This window comes from Pagrus major, chromosome 16 (genome assembly GCF_040436345.1).
Source record: "Pagrus major chromosome 16, Pma_NU_1.0".
NCBI classification, from domain to species: domain Eukaryota; kingdom Metazoa; phylum Chordata; class Actinopteri; order Spariformes; family Sparidae; genus Pagrus; species Pagrus major.
In genome coordinates, this window is record NC_133230.1 from 3,017,647 (window position 1) to 3,037,442 (window position 19,796).

The following is a 19,796-nucleotide window of genomic DNA, read 5'->3' on the forward strand; positions in this document are numbered from 1 at the left end:
AAAAAGGTTATCAATCAGGTTTGATTGATTCTTAACTGTCCTAATCACCCAGTTTGACCTCCGTCCTTTAAAGTGCCACCACAGGGCTCAGCATGTTGATGTATTACAGACATCCATACCTGCTCTTTAGTTTAAACTGTTCATTATTTGTCTTGTTGTTGTCAATGTTTGCAGCTAATGTTTCTGTAAACGTCAAAGGTTGACATTTGTACCAGACGGAGCGTATCACGTTCACATTACATGCTTATTAACCACCTGTCGCAGCAGGAGGTGGAGGGGTAGCTGGAAGTGTTAACAAGGCAACAAGGCGACCAAACAGCCGAATCACACTAGTCGGTATTTTAAACACCTGCGGACATTTCCAGAGATTTTTGTGGCAACCAAAACCAGCTATTTTTCAGAGGAAGTGTGACTTTCTCCATCCATGATCGTAGCGACCTAAACAGGTATTGTTAAGCCAAACCAGAACTAGCCTGAACCTAGTGACGAGAGAGGAATAGAAATACAACCTAAACAAACGGAAAAGTTGTGACACAAAGAGACATCCAGCTTTAACTTATCTGTGTTTTTGCAGAAAGGAACATAGCTAACATTTATTCTGGTGGCTGGGTTGTAATCTTGTAATCACTTTTATCGTTTGCATTTGGATTCTTAGTCCTTATATTTCATTTTGCGTTCATGCTTCTGACTGTGGAGCATGTTGTGTGTTGTCAAACATGCATTCATGTGGTTTATGTTAAACGCCAGGCATCAAACATAATGTAAAACCTGTTTAAGTACCTGTGAAGATGTCCAGCAGAGGGCTGGCTCATGAAACAAGCTTCATGCTTAACAGACAGATAAGAGAGCGGTCTCAAACCTGTCATCTAACTTTCTGTAAGAAAGCAAACAAGTTAAGCTAAAGCTAGCAGGTCAGACTAGTCAGTTAGTGAAGGTGGAAACTGGAGTGAGGCTGGTATAAAGGTGCTGCAGGTCGTCTGAATGACACCTGAGCCTTTACAGCACAGACGTGAGTTTAAATATGTCTCTGAGTGTGTTCATGCTCAGATCTCTGCAGAAGAACGTGACTGTTCCTGGAAGAAAATTTGAATCCATTATGTTTTTTGTTAACTCTGCAAAGTCGTGTGATTTCGGCCGAACTGAGGAAGTACACTTTGTATTTTAATGTTCTGTATGTGATGATTTCAGGCCTTTATAGTATATTTTTTGTACTAAAATGTTCCTTCTGCTGGTTGGATGATAAAAGATGAAAGTGTTGAGTTGTGCTGTCGGGAGGGAGCCTCTCTGTGGTACATTTTATTTGTAGAGTTTGGGGAAGGAAACTGCAGTTTAGTGTTATTCGTCAGAGGTTACTGCGACTATTTCATTTGCTGCATAATCATCCTGAAAGAAACCGATCCTTACAAAACAACTCCTCCAGCCTTCATGATCCAACGCTCATACAAACACTGCCCATATGCTGTGAAGACGAGACGCAGCGGCATAATTAATACATCAGTTATCTTAATTAATGGCCTCATTATCATAATTGGTGATGAATAATATCATGCTGATCGTGTTGGGACTTTTCAGGCAGATCAAGTTCCTCTTGTTTGGGAACAGAATGAGCTCCATTAAACTTCTGTGTTACTTTTCTTCAGAAGGACAAATTAATCATTCATCACACTGGAGATATCAGAGCAGGAACAACATTTATCTAAACGCTCGCCAACACAACAATCATCAAAGAGGGTGCTTCTGATGTTAATAGTAGGAGTACGTCCAATACAATAAGGGCCGTTGATGCTGCTGTCGGTGGAGCTCAGTGTCACAGCAGCTGTGTAGCTGTCTCCACCCACCCACTTTTCCAGGATAATGGCCTGACAGGGGTAACGGCAGCATCAGCACACCAGGCTGAAAGTAGCAGCCTGAAATGCCTCTTACTGGACGGACGCGTGGCGAGCTGCAGTGCGAGATAAAGAAACACGAGGGTGCACACCGCCCACGGGCAATTTCTTTTTCTGCTGATGGGCGATACAGGCTGGAGCAGCAGGATGTTAACTGTGAGCTGATCCTCGCGTAAACAACATAAACGTCCAGTTTAGTTCACTTAAAAACCAATGAGCACAGAGAATTATCACCAGTGGCTTGAATAGGGACCTCTCTTAGTGGTTCAAGAAACAGAGTGAACACACCTTTTTCTGTTTAGTTTGGTTGTTTATGCTCTAGTTAGTTAGACATCTGACTGAGTCCCACATGTGTTGTTAGACCACACGTGGGACTGTACAGTGTGATTCCAGTGGGATCAAAGTAGTATTACATCACGTCTCCAGGGGGTCAGGACGATGTGGGAAAAACAAACCTTTGCAGTAAAGCAGGGATTTTAATTGGTTTGCAGTTAAATGCCTGAAATAAGGCTGAAGATATTTACACGGGTTATTCTACGACACAAAATAAATCATTAAATGTCCCACAGTTTAGTTATTAATCTCTTACGTGTCTTAAAAAGTGTCTACATGAGGCTACAGAGGTTGTCGGGGACATTAAGCGCCATCACAGCGAACACAGAGACTCATCTATCTCCGACTTTAGCTACAAACTATTCTGACTCTGACTTTACAACTTGCACATTGATCAGTTTATAGAAAACCTGTATAGTAACTGTGTAGTGAGACGCTCAGTGGTGGTGACGTTTAAGTCATGTGACCGTGATGTCGTCTGTTTATAGCATTTATAACATTAGCTTTCTGTGGTGGTGTTCATCTGTGAAGATTATCTCGCTGTGTTTGCCACAGAGTTTATATTCGGCAATAATCCAAAATCCAATTAACGAACCGACGTAGGCGTTTTGTGGAGGGAACGAGGCGATGTTAAGAGTTCAAGTTCAGATTTTACCTTTATCCAAATATTTGTGCTTCTGTGATTTGGATATTGCGATTTCGATCTTATTTCCACTAATTGTGCAGATCTCCTTTTAATATATTCCTGTGTTAATGTATTCCCCGTGATAAGAGCCCGGCACTCATTCTTATTACTGGATCTTGTAATGCATCCAGACTCATCTGCGGTCGCCGGCTCATCTCCTGCTGCTCACTGCTGACGTATTGCTTTCCGGGCCAGAACATATTGCCGTGTGAATAGAAGGCCAGACTGAAAAAAATCCCCTTCTCATAACCGAGCATGAATAATGGATTAAGAAAATTAATCAGCTCATCATATTGGCAAAACAAAAAAAAAAAAAAGAAAAGAGGGCGAGTGAGTTTTCTCAGAGCAGACATCATCAATAGATAATTCAGACTGAAGGTCGGCTGTGTGGTCCGTTCATCCAGCTGGTCCTTCAGAGCCCAAAGACCAAGAATTTATTAATTAAAATTATAACTTGAAACAAAAAAGAAAACAAGTAGAAAGTGATTGAATATCTCTTGTATTTATGTTTTTAGCACTTTTGTATTTTTAATAGGATAGTTTAAGGTTTTTGGTCCCTATATGCAAAACTACTTTCAAAAAGCAGAAATTATACAGATGGATTAATAAACAAAAGGCCATAAATATAAACATTATTTAAGTTGGACACACAACATAAACCAGGTGAAATACCCAACGGATCGGGCTGGTTTGCATTAGTCGTACTCACGTTGGTGTTGCTCCTCGGATGGCGTAGTTGAACCGTCGCCAGAAAAAATGTTAACTAAGTTTCTGCAGAACCACTTTATGTTTGTTTCAGTCGCATTTTTCTATTTCTCTCTCGTCACAACGCTGTGCTTACTACTTGATTAGGGTTTGGAAAACATTTGTTTCAGTTGACACAAAAAACGCCAGGTCTCCTTAAAAAAACCCTGTTTTTTTTCGCCCCCTGGGTTTGTCTTGAGATGCTCCTCCTTCAGGTGGAAAACGGCTGGCTTTGGTCGCCACAAAAACGTCTGGAAATGTCTCCACAGAGTCGACCTGCAGTCGGCCGCATGGCAGCCTCGTGGCTCGAAATATTGAAGGGGCTGCCGCAGTACAAGCAGTGAAGAGGTCAACGTATCAGCTAACTGTGCTTGCAATTAATTTTTAATGCCGTTATGTTGAGATCATAAACTATTTATTTCATTATAGGTTAATTTAGCTCGTTATCTCGAGGAACAAAAGGCTGATTTCTTTGATAACGAGACGAATATTCACATGAAAATGATTTGTTTTCTCAAGATAATTATGGAGATCACTGTCATGATTTCAGGTAGGATCCATGACTACATGCACCTCAGCGATCAGCACTCTGGCTCGGCAGCTCTGGTCTCTGATAAACATGATTGATGAAGCATTAAGAGGAAACAAACATAAGCAGTCGGGAAATGTGTAGCACCATGAGCAACATTTAGCAGATGGAGCTGAACTCCATCAACTTGTTTACACTGGAGCTAATCAACTCCATCTGCTCGGTGCTTCCACAGATTTCAGTTTAGAAAATAAAAACTTCACCATGAGAATTTTTCACTGCTATTTTCCTGTCGGTGAAGTTTTAATATAAAGTCCAAGTAACTGAGCCACAAACTGGATACATCTGCCCGTGTCATCGATCATCTTTCATAAAATCTTGTTGCTCTGATGTTTCTCACCTTTTGACAAATTGCTCTTGAATGAAATCTTCCTTTTTCCGAGCTGCCCGTCGATGTGACAAATGACCCGGTCTCTGTTCTTTTGACAAAAATGAGTAAGCTTATTGACCGCTGTCTGGCTGCTGCACGTCTGCGCTGCTGCATTAAAGGGTAACTCCACCAACTCTACACATTAAACCTGCAGTTCCTCAACTGGCCACTTGTGTAAAAAGTGGCGGAGTTGCCCTTTAATGGAAATGTTCTCAAGCCTCCAGAATCAGGATCTTTTTAATTGAGACAAACCTCGTACTGACTCGGACTCTGTTACATATCAAAGCTGCTGCTGGATGAGTTTGGTTCAGGACACTGTGAGCCTGGTGCATGATGGGAAATGAGAGGGTTATTACTTATGAGTGTTTACTGGAGCTGCCACAGTATTGCCTTGTTACTGTGGGAAAACTATTGTGTTTCTGTGTGTGTGTGGTCAAGTGCATGTGCTCCCTCATCTGCACTTGTATATGAGCATGTGTGTGTGTGTGTGTGTGTGTGTGTGGGTGTGTGTGAAGTTAGATACTTCATCGTCCCCCAAGAGAAAACTCATTTTCACAGCCTGTACATGGAGACATTAAAGAGCCGTAATGATATCTACCTTTGCAGCTTCGAGCGTGTGTGTTGGTGTGTGTGTGTGTGTGTGTGTGTGTGTGTGTGTGTGTGTGTGTGTGTGTGCGCGTGTGTGTGTGTGTCCACCTGATGCCATTGGACACTAATGAGAGCAGAGTGTGTTACAGCCTCGGGGAGCAGCCTGGGGAAATCATTGGCTTTAAAACCACAAGCAACACACGCTCCCCTGCATCCTCCTCCTCCTCCTCCTCTTCTTCTTCTGTCCCCTCCACCCTCCTCTTCTTCTTCTTCCACTGCGTCTCATTTTCCCAATCTTTCGATTTTCTCTCAATCTGATCCTCCTTCCAAAAACTCCCTCCTTCAAACCTTTTCTTTATTCTTTTCTTGCTTTTTTCTCTCGAGTCTTTTCTCTGTTGTCCAATCCTTTCTTCCTTCATCCTTTCCTTGCAGATCACCTCTGTCCATCCTCTACTTCTTCTTCTTCCTCTCCAAATTTCAATGCTCCTCACTGTGACATGATAAATGATGAAAACATTCGCAAAACACTTTTCTTTTATTGTACCTATCTTCAGTCTTTCTCTTTGTGCAAACACGAGCTCTGGTGCTGCCAGAACTTCTTTTCCCTCCTTCTCAGCACAGGAGAAAAAGAGAAGTTGGCAGAGAACAGGACGGCTGTCGTGAGGAACAGGAAAACTTTCAAGATAAAGTGATTTTTTTTAGAAGGAAGCCTCGTTTCATGCCCTTATCTCGCTTCTCCTCACATCGGCTCTCTCCTTCAACCTTCAGTTAGTTTTCTCTCCCTCGTTCCAACTTTTCTTCTTCCACCACCTTCTCCTTCCTCCCCTCCATCTCTTTCTCCCTCCATCCTCTCCTCCCTGCTGAGGCTGTGATCAGTCTGCAGCTTTGTTCTCCTGCTCGAACACAAAAAAACTGCAGCTGGGAGCGTTGCTGCTGCTGCTGCTGTTGTTGTTGTTGAGGACCAGAAAATGTTTCTGGTTGCTATGCGACACGAAGTTTGACAACAACTTGCAAGCTTTCCAATTAGCATCAGGTTGGTCGTTACCGAAAACAGAGTCTGTGGACCTCAGAGGGTCCTTGATAGATTTTCAAGGGTTCGTAGAAAATAAGCAATCATTTCACAGCCAACATGTGGAGCGACCGTGTGCCGTGCAGATTTCTATTCCTCCACTGCAGCTGTAATCAGTCATATAAGATGTTATGTTTTCACTTTCTGTGCATGCAAAAGACTTATTCCTCTCAAATTGTGCACACAAAGTTATCAATCCATTCACCTAATAAGTAGGCAGATCAGACAGCATGATTATTGCACAGGTGTGCTTTGGATCGGTCATAATAAAATGTGTGGTTATATCACACGACACAGAGCACCAGAGGCAGCGTGCAGTCAGCATGCTCACTGCAGGAATGTTGAGAGCTGTCTCCAATGTGGTTTTGGCGGTGCATCCACCCGGCCTCACAACCTCAACCCAGGACCTACACATGCAGCTTCTTCATCCACATGGTTGTCTGACGGGCTTGGCAGCGCTGAACACATAATGTATGGCGACTGTTTGTGTAGCGGCTGCTGCAACACGACACCATCTGTGTAATCAATGAAACGGGCTCCCCCAGACATGAGAGCAGCGTGTAAGTGGTGTGCATGTACCACCGAGATCCGCCTTCCAAGCATAAAGCAGACCAGCCTTCAATTTATGTTTTATTATGCAAGATGTGTGGTCCTATTATACAGTCAACTACCTGTACACAGGAAATGACTAGCTGGCTGTGACTCTGGGGTCTTGATCTTGATCCAAAAACTGAAGACACAACCCCAAAAATGAAAGCTCACCTTTTTGTTTAGCCAGTGACTCACAAAACGCTACACCAGGAGCAATTAGGTGTTCAGTATCTTGGACATTTCAACATGTAGACTGCAGATCCTGACAACCCCATGAACAAAACAACTGCACATATTTCCACATGATAGAACATCATCATGTCACACTCACCACTGTGTTATTCAGGGTCTTTCCTTTCTCTATTACTACATTCAGTGGTTTCATTTCTCTGACTTTACTTCCTTGTGATTTCACGATGCCTAGCTGCCGTTTAGCGACACCGTACAGGGGATTCTGCTCCCTAAACGAGCGCTTTAATATCAAACGGTGTTGACTCTGCTTTAACAGCAAACAGCAGCAACAGCGAACAGTGAGTCTCGCTAAAATATCAAACACACCACTTGTAAAACAAAGGAAACCAGATATAAAGGCCTGAATCTCTCTTCAGTTGACGTTCAGTATGAAAGCCTCAAGCACTTGTTGAGAATTTATGATTTTTTTTAATCAAATTAAAACTGCGCTCTAATTGAGAGGGTTGACAGTACGAAGGGGGAAAGTAACCAGAATTTGCAAAGTAAATGAAGACATAAATTAAAAGCAATCAAAAGTTTGCTCTGCTCACTTTTGAAGAGTCTGATGAATCAATTTAAAGAGGCTGCAGATTAATTGACACTCATCTATCATCCTGCAAAACTATGTTTGTTTAACAGTGTGTTTGTGAACCTTAAAAGTATGTTTCAAGTTTAAGAGTGTGTGTCAGATTTAGGTGGCGAATTCAAGATGTGAGCTGCACAATACGAAGAAAACACATCACAATCAAGTGGAAAACAGCAGCGGACATGTTGAGACAATATTCTTCTTCTGACCCTGTCAAACCATCCACGGCAACAGCAGCCGCTTTTGACAACCAGATGACGATTTATTGATTAATGTCCTCAGTGTGATGAAGCAATTTATCATCTAATATGCTCTTTATGAATCTCTGGCTGCCGCCTCGTCTGACTCAGCCTTCTAATGAAGTTAAAGAAGTGAGGAGGCAACAAAAATGGAGTCTGCAGAGACACACTGTCATGCTTTTACTCCGCACCACCTCTCCTCTTCTTCGCTTCCTTCTTCACTCTCTTCCTCTAATGTTTGTTAAAATTCCTGTTTCTTTCCAACAGGTTTTCTTTTCTGCTGTACTTTCTTTACCTGTCTTCCTGTCCACTTTATTACATTTGTATCTTCTCTTATCTTTTATCTTTATTTTCACTAGATCTTTCTTTCAAACCATGCATTTCTTGTTTTGTCTGACGCAAACTGCACCTGCAGCAGCTTCTTCTCACTATCTGCTGCAGTGAATTCATAGCACTAACATAATGGATCAGTATGTTGCATGGCAGCAGCTACAGGAGCATCACAGATCACAATCTTACTACAATCTGGTGCTGCAGCAGTTTCTGTGCATACTGTCCAGGATCACTATCTTCTGTTATAATGTAACATGGATTTATTATAGATTATATGGTCAATCTACTGAAAAAAACATATTTTTTAACAGTGACCTTAAGTTTTTTTTCTCCAGATGAACTAAAACAGGTGAATGAAGCAGGTTTTGTAACCAGAAAACACATTTAGACCTTAAACCTTCATAAGCAAATAACATTTATCTTTTCGAACAGAATCTTGGTTTTACAGTAACAAGTACGGTATGTTTCACCTCCAGCAGCAGCTGTTTTCATCAGATAAGACCTGATAAACCCACGGTGAACTACCTGTGCAGTATTTTGCAGCTAAAGATACAGATGTTTCCTTCAGGAGTTGGTGGAGACCAAAAATAGAGCTAAAAAGAAAAGTGAATATTGAACAAATACCGGTGTAATGAGATGATTGTGGCGCTGTGTCCGCTTGTTTATAGTAGAACGACAAAGAGCCAGACTGTACAACAACTACACTGTTTTTTAATGCCCGGGTAGGGAATCAGTACTCTGTATTGTCCAAAACACAAGTTCAGGTATCGAACAGGCATTGGGAAGGAAAGCGATGCATCAGAACATCTTTCCCATGAAATTTAGTGAAGTTTTTGTGTTCAAAGAGCTCAGCAATCACGAAAAAAGAAAAACACAATTTGTAATAAACCAAAGTTTTCCTCTAAGGTGTAAACCAGTTTTAAATCAGGATTCACTACTCTAAATAAATCCTTCCTTAACTGATCTGGCTGTGATTTACCCGTCAAACGCTAGTAAGTGCCAACAATCACACCTAACTTTTAAATCTCATAACAACAGGGACTGTCAGACTGACTCATCTTGTTATTGTTAGTAAAGTTTGTGTGTGAGAGAACCACTAAAACTTCAATGACACCAATCTGCTGTGCAGCTCTGCATTCTCTCTCTGTTGTGATTATCTTTTCCTTCTTGTTATTCGCTGTCAGTAAACGCTCATCTGGGACGCCGCTGATGGTTATGAGAATGTGCTGCAGCCATTCTCGCCGTCACTGCTATCTGTGCTTGTCTCAGTACAAAGCATTTCCCCCTGACATTATCTCTGTTAGCATCTCATTCTTGCTTTCCGGTTCCCTCGTACGTCTCCTCCTCATGAATATTACAGTACGAGGCTGCAGAGAGCAATATGTGCCTCAGCAGTTAAGAGTCTGACGGTTAGTGTTCAACACTTGGATGTCTGAAACGTACGCTGTCAAGTGTTTCCTGTATAAACAGTGTTTACGTTTTCAAAAGGCAGGTGTAAAAATAGGTCTAATCGTGCAGCTGTCGTCATGTGTGAGCGATTTTCACCTCAGATTGATGACTACGTGTTATTTCTGTATGTGTGGGGCGAGTTTTCTGACCTGCTGAGAATGTGAAAGCACTGCCCGGATAGGAAAAGGTCAATATAATGCGTCATCATCAATAAAAAACAAAAACCTTCAACACAAGCCAGGTTTTCTTCCTGTCTAAAAATAACACACATTCAAGTGTCAACCGGATGATCCTCTCTGGAACAGCTCAAAACCCGAAGGATGTTGTTTTTGTAAACTTTAAGTAGTTTTGTGTCCAAAACCCAAAGTTATTTGTCACAGAAAACAGAAGAAGCTGCAAATCCTTTCCAGATTCCCAGTGCTGCTACAAATCACAACGCTCTCATGACCACGTACCTAAGATGGCGATGACCTCGTCGTCCTGGATGACCTCCAGCGACCCCGACACGACGAAGCACAGGGTGTCAACGCTCTCTCCGGCGTGGAAGATCAGGTCTCCGGGGGCGCAGTGCGTGGTCTGAAACTCCACCGCCAGCGAGCGCAGGCAGCCGTCACTGGCCAACCGGAAGGCAGGATGTTCGTTGAATACCTGAGTGAGAGGACAGGAAGTCGGTGGTTATAGTTATAGTTTATATGTCTGTTTTCGGCAGTTTCTAAGCTGCAGTTTTGCAGGTAAACAAACCGACCGTCTCCTCTCTCATCAGTATGAAATCACTGTTTCAAGTTTAAGTTGAAGACCGTTGTCTCATTGTAATTTGGTGACTACAGTTAGATTCCTCCACCTTGTTTTCGTCTCTGCAGAGGAAATTATTTGCCGATTTCCATTCAGACGTGCAAAATGAAAAACGGCTTCCACACAGTGAGATAATCCATCAGAGTAACAGTGAAGCCTTCATTTGGTTCGCTCCTTCTTTCACTGAGATGAGTTGAGTGTTTTCATAACAGTGCTTCCTGTCAATCAGCTGGAGCTCTCAGGAAATAATCACCAGGAAATAATCCCTCAATAAACCGTGTCGCCTCACAAACTTCACTGTCTTTTCAGTTAGGACCTTTGTTTCGAGCAGACAGCAGCTGGCACCGTGTCAGTCGGCACTGAAGAATCATGTTTATGAACACAGCTGGTTTATGAGGCTTTACTTCAAATGGAAGGAAAAAGGCAAAAAAAAAACCTAAATTTTTGGGCTTTAACTTAAAACAACAATGTGAGGATTCATTATTTTTAGTTTTAGGGGAAATCTGCAAATTTCCGAGACTCATTTCATGAGTATGTGTCATTGTGGCTGGTTGTTGCAGCACAGTTACACAAGTGAAAGTGTCCTTTTTTATTCAATGCCAGTTCAGCACTTTGAGTCTCTTCCAAAGTTTAGGGAGCCATATCAGTCGTGTCGAGCGATTCCCAGGAGCTTCTTACCTCGCCTGCATTTAGTTACGTAATAACTTCACCCGAGGACCGACTGGTGCTCAGCGAAGTGAAATAAATGTCCTACTCCAGAAACCTAAACATCAGTTTGTGTGGGTTTTGTTGCTGATTCAAGTGTTTGAAGATGAACTAAGGTCAGACATTTGCTTTTTGTGTCTTTATGAGGGATTGTTATCTCAGGTTTCGGTACGTTAAGTGCTTGTAGCTGCACTTTCTATTAAAAATATATTAGAAAGTAAGATTTTGAACTGTTTCGAAGCCTTTAGCATCACGGCCGTCGCCATCCATACAGTCGATGGTTAAAACCCATGCGCAGGATGTTAAAATTTCCATTTTTTAGCTCCCATGTAGAGATTAAAAAACTATTCATGTCCTCTTTCCTTATTTATCTTTCTCTCATGTATCATTTTCTTCTAGAAACAAAGCCTTACGTCATCAGAGGAATCTGTGATCGCATAAATGTCGACACATGGAGGCTTTAAAAGTGTCAAACTGTGAGCTGATAGCATTATTCACAGAGTCAAGACGCAGAATTCAAACTTGTTTCATGTTTTATACAGCGATGTGCTGTGATACCACATCCTTGGATACACACCTTCCTGTTGAGGTGGACACAGATGTCAGCCCGCATGTCCTTGGGACAGATGGACAAGACCTGGAAGACAGAGAGACACAAAGGAGGGTCACCGCTGAGAAAGAAACTCATAACTGTTTCAGAGGACATTTATTCATCTCTTCCTCCTGCCCCGGATTCCCTCAGTTCTTTTTCTGAGGCTGTTTCTGGCTTCAGTAATCCTTCATATCTCCAGTTCAGGAGGGTCAGAGTCAGCTACAGCACAGCCCGGCCGGTCACGTAACGTATCACGGTCCTGGATAGATCTGTAGGATGTTGGATTCTGGTTGCTGAAATACTGTTAAAAATACAAACTCACAGATAGTAGGCTATAGTAACACAAAACGCAATTATTTCAAAACAGACAGGGGTGACCTCCATTAAAATCAATGCAAACCTGGTAAAAATCAAAGGCCATCAGTGCTGCCGCTGGTATCTGGAGGTACTGTACATGAGACCATATAGTATCGGACCACTGAGAGCTGTTGGCCGAGCAGCACTGCACTCAGATTAAGAAATCCAGAACTATCTCTGACACTGTCATCTTATTTTTGTTGAAAAAAGCAGGAATAGCTGCAATTGATCGATTCAGTTGCATCATGGGTAATGTAGGCTCCAGATATTGAAAAGGAAGATAAATACGTGGAATGAAAAAGGTGACATCTCTAGCACCAACATTACTGAGTGGCCACTGAGTGACATCAGACACATATGCAGCAGTACTCCGCAAGACCTGTGAACACACTTTAATGTGTATAATTGGAGGAGTTTCCCTTTAATAACTGAGACAACCGCCTGCCATCCAGTGAGGTCTTATTTTCAACATCCCTGATATGAATTTATAAATTGTGAGTGAGTTAAAGGTCGGGCTTCCATCGGTGGTCATCCAGCACCTTGATATTTAGACGAGTCCTGTGTCAGGTAAAGATCATCTGTAGGAAAAACACAAAAAGGACCTTACCCACACTGCTTTGCAGCAGGTCGCTCTCTGAGTATTACTGCAGTTTAGTGATTCAAGCTGATTTGGTTGTGGCATTCATTAACTCCCTCTGGATACGGGTGTCTGCCAAAAGCCTAAACTGTAAACTGTAATCGCTTTGTCCAGCTCATTACACAAATTCTGAAATCCAGTCTAATTAAACTGAAGCATTTAGTTAAAACAGAAAACACAATATTATCCCCACAATCCTGCATTGTTAACAATGAACAAATCGACCAAGGGGAAGACACTAAATCCTCTAAAAGCCTCGGCAACATCAAAACAAAACACCACCGTCTTTGAAAGTCGCCTTTGCTCTATTTAAAGTGGAAGATATTAGCAGCTCGGAGACGCTTCTGGGAGCCTCTGGTCTTTTTTTGGGTGTGTGCTTGCATAAACAGCTGACTGTGTACCGTGTAATGGCTCCCAAAGTGACAAAAAAATACCCACTAATTGGCCCGCGCTCTGACTGTGAGGTATTTATACTGAGGGCAGCCTCGCCTCACATCTCTCCAACAGTCTATAATTATCTCAACAAAATCTTTGAAAATGGGATTGATGGGGAGGAGGAGGCGTATGATCTAAAGAGATAACGAGAAAGAAAGAAAGAAAGAAAGAAAGAAAGAAAGAAAGAAAGAAAGAAAGAAAGAAAGAAAGAAAGAAAGAAAGAAAGAAAGAAAGAAAGAAAGAAAGAGGGTGTGAGGAAATCAAAGAAATAGACAAATAGGACAAATATAATGAGGAGGTTAGACGATAATGATGAATTAACCTCCTCTCCTTCTGTCAGCCGATGAAATTGACTTTAACAAACCCCCTCACAGCCATCTGAGGTCAAGCTCTTAAGATTGGCCGGTTCCCAAAACTTGACATGTGCACTGAAAATTAAATTGCCTCATTCCTAATGTTCCTGCAGAGGTGACGGAGGGAACATAAAAATCAACAGAGTCAGAAATCAAACAGAATGTAAGGAGAGGTCCGTCTTTGCCAAACCACGAGAGGTGATTTGTGACAGACTCTTAACTTTACACGGCGGATTAATGTTTGATCACAATAATCAATGTTTACTGCAGTTATTATAAAATCACTGCATGTTCCCCCGCTGATATTAAACCTGTCAGATAAAAGAAAAAGAAAGAGAAAGAAAGACAGGAAGAAGAGATGGATCTGTTTGTTTTATCTGACACAAACAAGGGAAAAAACAGCATTTTAATTTGTATTTGCTCTCATTAGATTCTTCTTTATGTCCTCACAGCCCAAATCTGAAGGCTGCTGCTGATGCATACATTCATAAATGGCTGCAGGACTTCACAGGTGAGGAGTCTGTGTTGTGTTTTAGTGCAGATTTGAGGAAGGAGGAGGAGGTTCTGGCGAGATTAACAATCTCAGTGGAGTAATTAGTGCACATTACGCAAAGCACACACTGTGAATGTGTGTTTTTAATCATTTATTCTTTCAGCAATAACTTTTATTCCAACAAGACCTTTAAAAATGTCATGTTTGGGTTTTGATTTGGTCATTTCCTGTTTTATTTTGTAGCTTACACTTCCTGTCTTTGTCTGTTTTCCTGCCCTTTTTTCCCTGCTCACCTGTGTCCCAATAGTTAATCATTCCTGCGTATTTAAGCCTGTGTTTTCCCCTCACTCTTCATTGGTCCTCAGTTTTTGTTTCAATTTCTCTTTCCTCATTTTGGATTTTGGATTACCTGTATCAGACAGATGATTTTTCTTTGTAAAATTCTACTTTGAAAAGCAATAAAATGATGATGACATTCACATAAGATACTACAGAAGCTGACAACGTCCGTGCTTGCAATCTTTTTTTAATCACCAGTTAATTATTCTGTTATCTCCAGATAACAAAGCTCGTTTTCTGGTGTTAATGGGTTAATTTATCCCATTGTGTCGAGAAAACAAAAGGCAGATTTCTCAAGATAACAGGATCATTTGTGAGGAAAAAATGACTTTTGTTTTCTTGAGATCCCGGGATAATTATGGATTACACGTGTCTCCAGTTGCAGGCGACTGATCTGAATGTTATCTCTAACACAAAGACACAATGAAGTTTCTATGTTTGACCTTGATTGAAGAACACTCTGATGCGTTGATCAATAATGGAAACTCCTTGATGTGACATTCTCAGCTTTAAATCAGTTGTTACAGTTGTCGAGACGTCGACTACGCACGCTGGCAGAGCACTCCTGATCTTTGATTAGAGCTGAAAGTAATGAGAGGAAACAACCTTTTGTTTTGTTCGAGATAATGGATTGATCATTTCTGTCTTTTCTCAAGATAACAACATAATGAAGTTGAGATCTTGAGATAACGGCATTATAAAATAATTGCTTGCACGACAGTTGACTGCAGGAGCTACAGCATTTAAAATACTACACCAGTTATATTAACACAACCTCACTAATCCAACCGATTGTCAAGTGACTGTCAATTAAAGTGATGCAGCAGCAGTATTTGAGCTTGGAGCGCTTCAATGCACTCGCATGAAAAATAACAACATGAGAATCTGAACTGTGTGTGCAGATATTTGCAGTCTGTGAGCGGTTCGATGTCTTTGGGGGTGCAGAGGGTCAGAAGTTCACCGCTCAGCGTGTGTTTGGGTAAATGAGGTCGTAATAGAGTGTGACTGCTGACTGGCTCTCAGGCGTTCTGGTAGTTTTGTGTTTATTTTCTCCTCATGATGGTCCCAGTGCGTCTTCACACCGCTTCTGTTATGAAGATTCATTTTAGGCTTCTTCTGTGTCTGTGGCACGGCTGTCTTGTTCCAGTGAGCTCAACAAATCTAATACTTTTGTGCGAAGCATTCAGACTGATCATTTTCGATGATGACTGTGGTCCAAAAAAAACAATCAATCACAGGACATGACATGTTACACATTGTCTCAACCCCGACCTTTGACCTCACCTTCTCCGTGTCGATGCCTTTGGACATGGACCAGGTAGAGACGATGTAGTCCATCACCCGCTCGCTCAGCCCCTTGGGAACCTGGTAGAGCTTCAGGAAGTCCCGCACGTTGTTGAGCATCTCGTGGTAGCGGTTGGTGTTGGCGTACATCTGCTGGAAGATGGTGGTCACGTTTCCGAAGATGGTGGCGTAGAGCAGAGCTGGAGAGGACGACACACACACACACACACACGAGCCACGTATTAAACTGGTGTTTATGGGATTTTTCTTCCTCCTGTCTTTCTTTATTTCCTGGTTTAAATCTTTCTCTCATTTCTGTCTTTTTGTTGCCCCGTGAGGTGCTTTTATAACACACGGTTCATTAAAGCGTTTCATGAAAGTAATTATTTTTGACTGGAGGAGAATATCCACTTACACTCTGTAACACACACACACACACACACACACACACACGCAGTCGCCTTGCTTTAATTTTTCTTCAGTCTTCTTGGTGACGAGTACATTTGTGAAAGCACTTAATACAAAATCGTCTCATGTGACCTGTTCAATTACTCCTGCAGCTCCTGAAGGACTTTAATCCTGAAGTGAGTGAGAAACCAATCACAAGCTGGAGAAAAACTGCAGGCAGCCGATCATACAGGTGTATAGATCCTGTATTTACACTGCAACAACACAAAACCTCTCCGCTGAACATGATCTGAGTTTAACATCTTTCCCAGGATGAATTTATACAAACACAAGAAACCTTCAACACACCAACATAAGGCTCGTTTGTGCTCTACGTTAGATATGCAAACGAATACGGATGTAGCATGTTTTCCTAAAGTTTATGGATACTGAGCCGTACACAAGCATGTGTGACGTCTCCTGCTGGATGACAAGCTGTCTTAACGGCAGCTTACACCGCTGAGGAGGTGTTCAAGAGGAGGAGTGGGAGTTTCACCCCCGTCCAGCTTAAAGCCGTCGTGCGTCGCTGCTGCTGTCAGCCTGTTCTGTACTCCACTGTTTCCATAGACACCTCACTGAAAATAGTTCCTCCTCTTTTTTTCCTCCTCCTCCCAGACAATAAAAATGACAAAAGGAAGAGGAGAAGAAAATGACAAGTTAAGTGAAAAATGGGGATGGGTGGGTGGAGAGGAGCTTCTGACGATGGCACATGAGCCACGAAATAAGAGGGTTGGGAAAGAGTGCAAGTTGTATGAAGCAAAAAAGAAAGTGAGAGAGGAAAAAATGTTGGACAAAACAACGTCTGTAAGTGACTGTGTGTTTGAGATAAGGTGTGTATATGTAAATGAGAAAAAGTAAAGAAAGGCGACCAGGAAGACTTTGGAATCAAATAAAAGAAAAGTGTTTTTATTCTCAAAGAACCGAGAGAGTCAGAAATAAAGAAAAAGGATTCAAAGCGCAGAGAGAAAGAGGCAGAGAGGTGTGTCAGCACTGAGATAAACACTGTTCCAGTTTGGTTCTCTCAGACTCGGCAGCCTTCCAGGACCCTCCAGGACCTCTCCAGGACCCTGTCAGCTGGGACAGACCGACTCTAACAACACTGCCGAGCTGGAACTGAGAAGCTCAGAGACAGCTCTAACTCTGCAAATGTAAGACTGCTAATTGGGCGACACTGCGGCTCAGCAGTTGGCCGATATCACCTCAGCACGAACAACGGTCGAGGTTTGACCCCCCTGTTGAGCTGAAACAACCTCTCAGTGTTTGTCAGGATTTGAAGTGGTTGATTCAGACTCCAGTTCGGTTCATTTATCGAGGGGAGAGGGAAGAAGGTTGGTGGTAAAAAAACCACACGAAGAAACCTGAAACTGTCCGCTAACAAGACACGTCTGGATCTCTGCAGTGTGATGGTTTTAAATAGAAGCTGGAGAAAAGTATTGTGAGAAAAACTAAACTACACTTCTGCAGAGGTCAGGTGGATTACAGTAGATGGAAAGCTAATTAGCAGCATTTTGCATTTGCAAGCTGTAAACAATGTCAAAGCTGCTCGAGACAAATAACAGAGCTCCAAAGAAACCGACCTCCAGAACTTGACCCTCCATTACTGAAGCAGTATTTGCAGATGGAGTGTTTAAAGTTGAGCAAATGTTATAAAAGGACGGAGCTTACCTAAAGTTAATGGTTTCCAAGTTCATCACCCTCCTCCTTGTAAGTAAGCCCAGCAAAAACTAAGCAAAGGTCCATGCCCATATATCTTCGCAGCATATTTGGCAGCATGTGGCCTCCAAAAGAGCAATCAGACTTCTTTTATGCGGCCACGCTTCTAGTTGAAAATATTGTAACTTTTCAGAACAGTGTCACCACTGTCGGGACTCGTCACCCATCACCCTGGAAAACCAAGAAAATGGGCCGACAGAATCGATAACAGCTGAGAGAGAAAAAGCCCAGCAGCCGGACACTGAATGTTTGCTGGTAAATTCATCTTTTAACAGATGCTCCATCCCAGTGTTTTATTTTGTGGCGCTAAACCAAAAGCTTATTTCTATTTCACCCAATTAGGGTTAAAAAACACAATTATTCTGCTCCAAGTACCAAGTTACATCTGTACAGAGCTGCTGCAGCCTGGTTATCTGATCCTGATCGGATCTTTATAACACCAACATCAATCTGCATCAGGCTATAAACAACACATTTCTGGTCCCATGAAGAGTTTCGACGGTTCAATCAAAGGACCCCGGCTGCAGTTTATAGCTGTCATTTCAATACTAAATTTGAAATGTGATACGTCCCCAGTGGCTCTATTTATTTAAATCTGTCTCTGTTTTCCCCCTCTGGTGGCCACAGAGAGATGGGCTGCTGGGAGGGGGAGGAGTGTGATGGTCAGGACGGGGAGCAGATGAAGAGCTTTACTTTCCTCATATTTATTAGCTGACGGAGCAGCCGGGGGGACGACGACGACCAGACGCTGTCAAAGTGAGGCTCTGATCAACTGGAGGGAGTCTTTGCAGGAAGTTTGTCTCCAAATTGACTGTGACACTGACGAGGGAAACATATCAGAACCATCATTGGGTCTATTTTGGCCCTGTGGCGCTGCGCTGAGCTCATCAGCAGCTTTCTTTCTCATATTGTTGCTAAGCACTCGTTACCGCTGTGTTCGTCCCAGAGACCACCTGTACGTCACACAGGTGGGCGGGTCGCTGACGTCTGTTTGGATCATGAGTGGGTTTCTGTTTTCCTGATAACGACCCTATCTAAATTAATTGTGCATCACTTCATGTTTGCTTCTTTTTTTACTGAGAAACCACCGAACACACCTCGTTGTTAAGAATAGCTCCTGACTCACACGAGTTCAATCAGATCTGCATCGGATTTATCGGTGAAAGAACGAAGCAAAGCAGAATTTAATTCATGAGATCTGGAAATTATTTATCAAATTACGTATTTTGAGGTACATGTCATACATTTTTAAAACTCCTCTGCAGTTCTATTTTAAAAATCTGTCTGTGTCTGCTGTCTGGTTGATGGAAACTAACCTTTAAAATCTTCCATTTTCTCCTCACGTAATCTGAAGGTGTGATAACTCAGACATCACCAGTTAAAGAAACTGCCCCTTTTCCTTAAAACAGAATCTGAAATCTGCCTCAAATCCTCTTCCTCTGATCCTTTTCAGCTCCAGTCAGGGAAGTTTCACCATGATTCACTGAACTATACTCTCATAAGTGTCTCCTGAAGGCGAACTGTCAAAATAAGACGCTGCTGGATGATGAAATACTTCCTTGGTAAGATACGTATTGATAAATCGCTGTCAAAAAGTGGTGATGAAGCCAAACAAAGGACAATTTAAATCAGACTGATCAGGAAACAATCACCACCACCTCCCTCCTCTGTGTGAATATTCCTTCTCCGGTTTCTCAGACGATCTGCCGGAGGAGCTCGGGACGATTTGTCAGAGTGAATGATTGTGAGAGACAGAAATCTGTCCGTCCAGGAGGAGTGACGGAGACACAGTGTCAGCGCCTGAAGCCCAGAGTCCAGAAAACATCCATCAGAACACTCCTACATGAACAGACAGCCAGCACACACACACGCAAACTCACACACGGTACAGTAGTACACACACACACACATTCAGATGCAAACGTGCAAACACAGAGGCCACGTTAGAAACAATTA

The 19,796-nt window shown here is 42.3% G+C and overlaps 1 protein-coding gene across 1 annotated transcript in view; it reads right to left on the reverse strand.

The window, feature by feature from the left end:
* Positions 1-19,796, reverse strand: part of kcnh5b (potassium voltage-gated channel, subfamily H (eag-related), member 5b) — a 128,614-nt gene that overhangs the window by 29,530 nt on the left and 79,288 nt on the right. The window contains exons 9-11 of the mRNA XM_073483629.1: positions 15,681-15,880; positions 11,768-11,827; positions 10,149-10,341 (exon numbers count right to left, since the gene is read on the reverse strand). Coding sequence (XP_073339730.1) covers positions 10,149-10,341; positions 11,768-11,827; positions 15,681-15,880 — 453 coding nt within the window. The remainder of the gene's footprint in view (positions 1-10,148; positions 10,342-11,767; positions 11,828-15,680; positions 15,881-19,796) is intronic.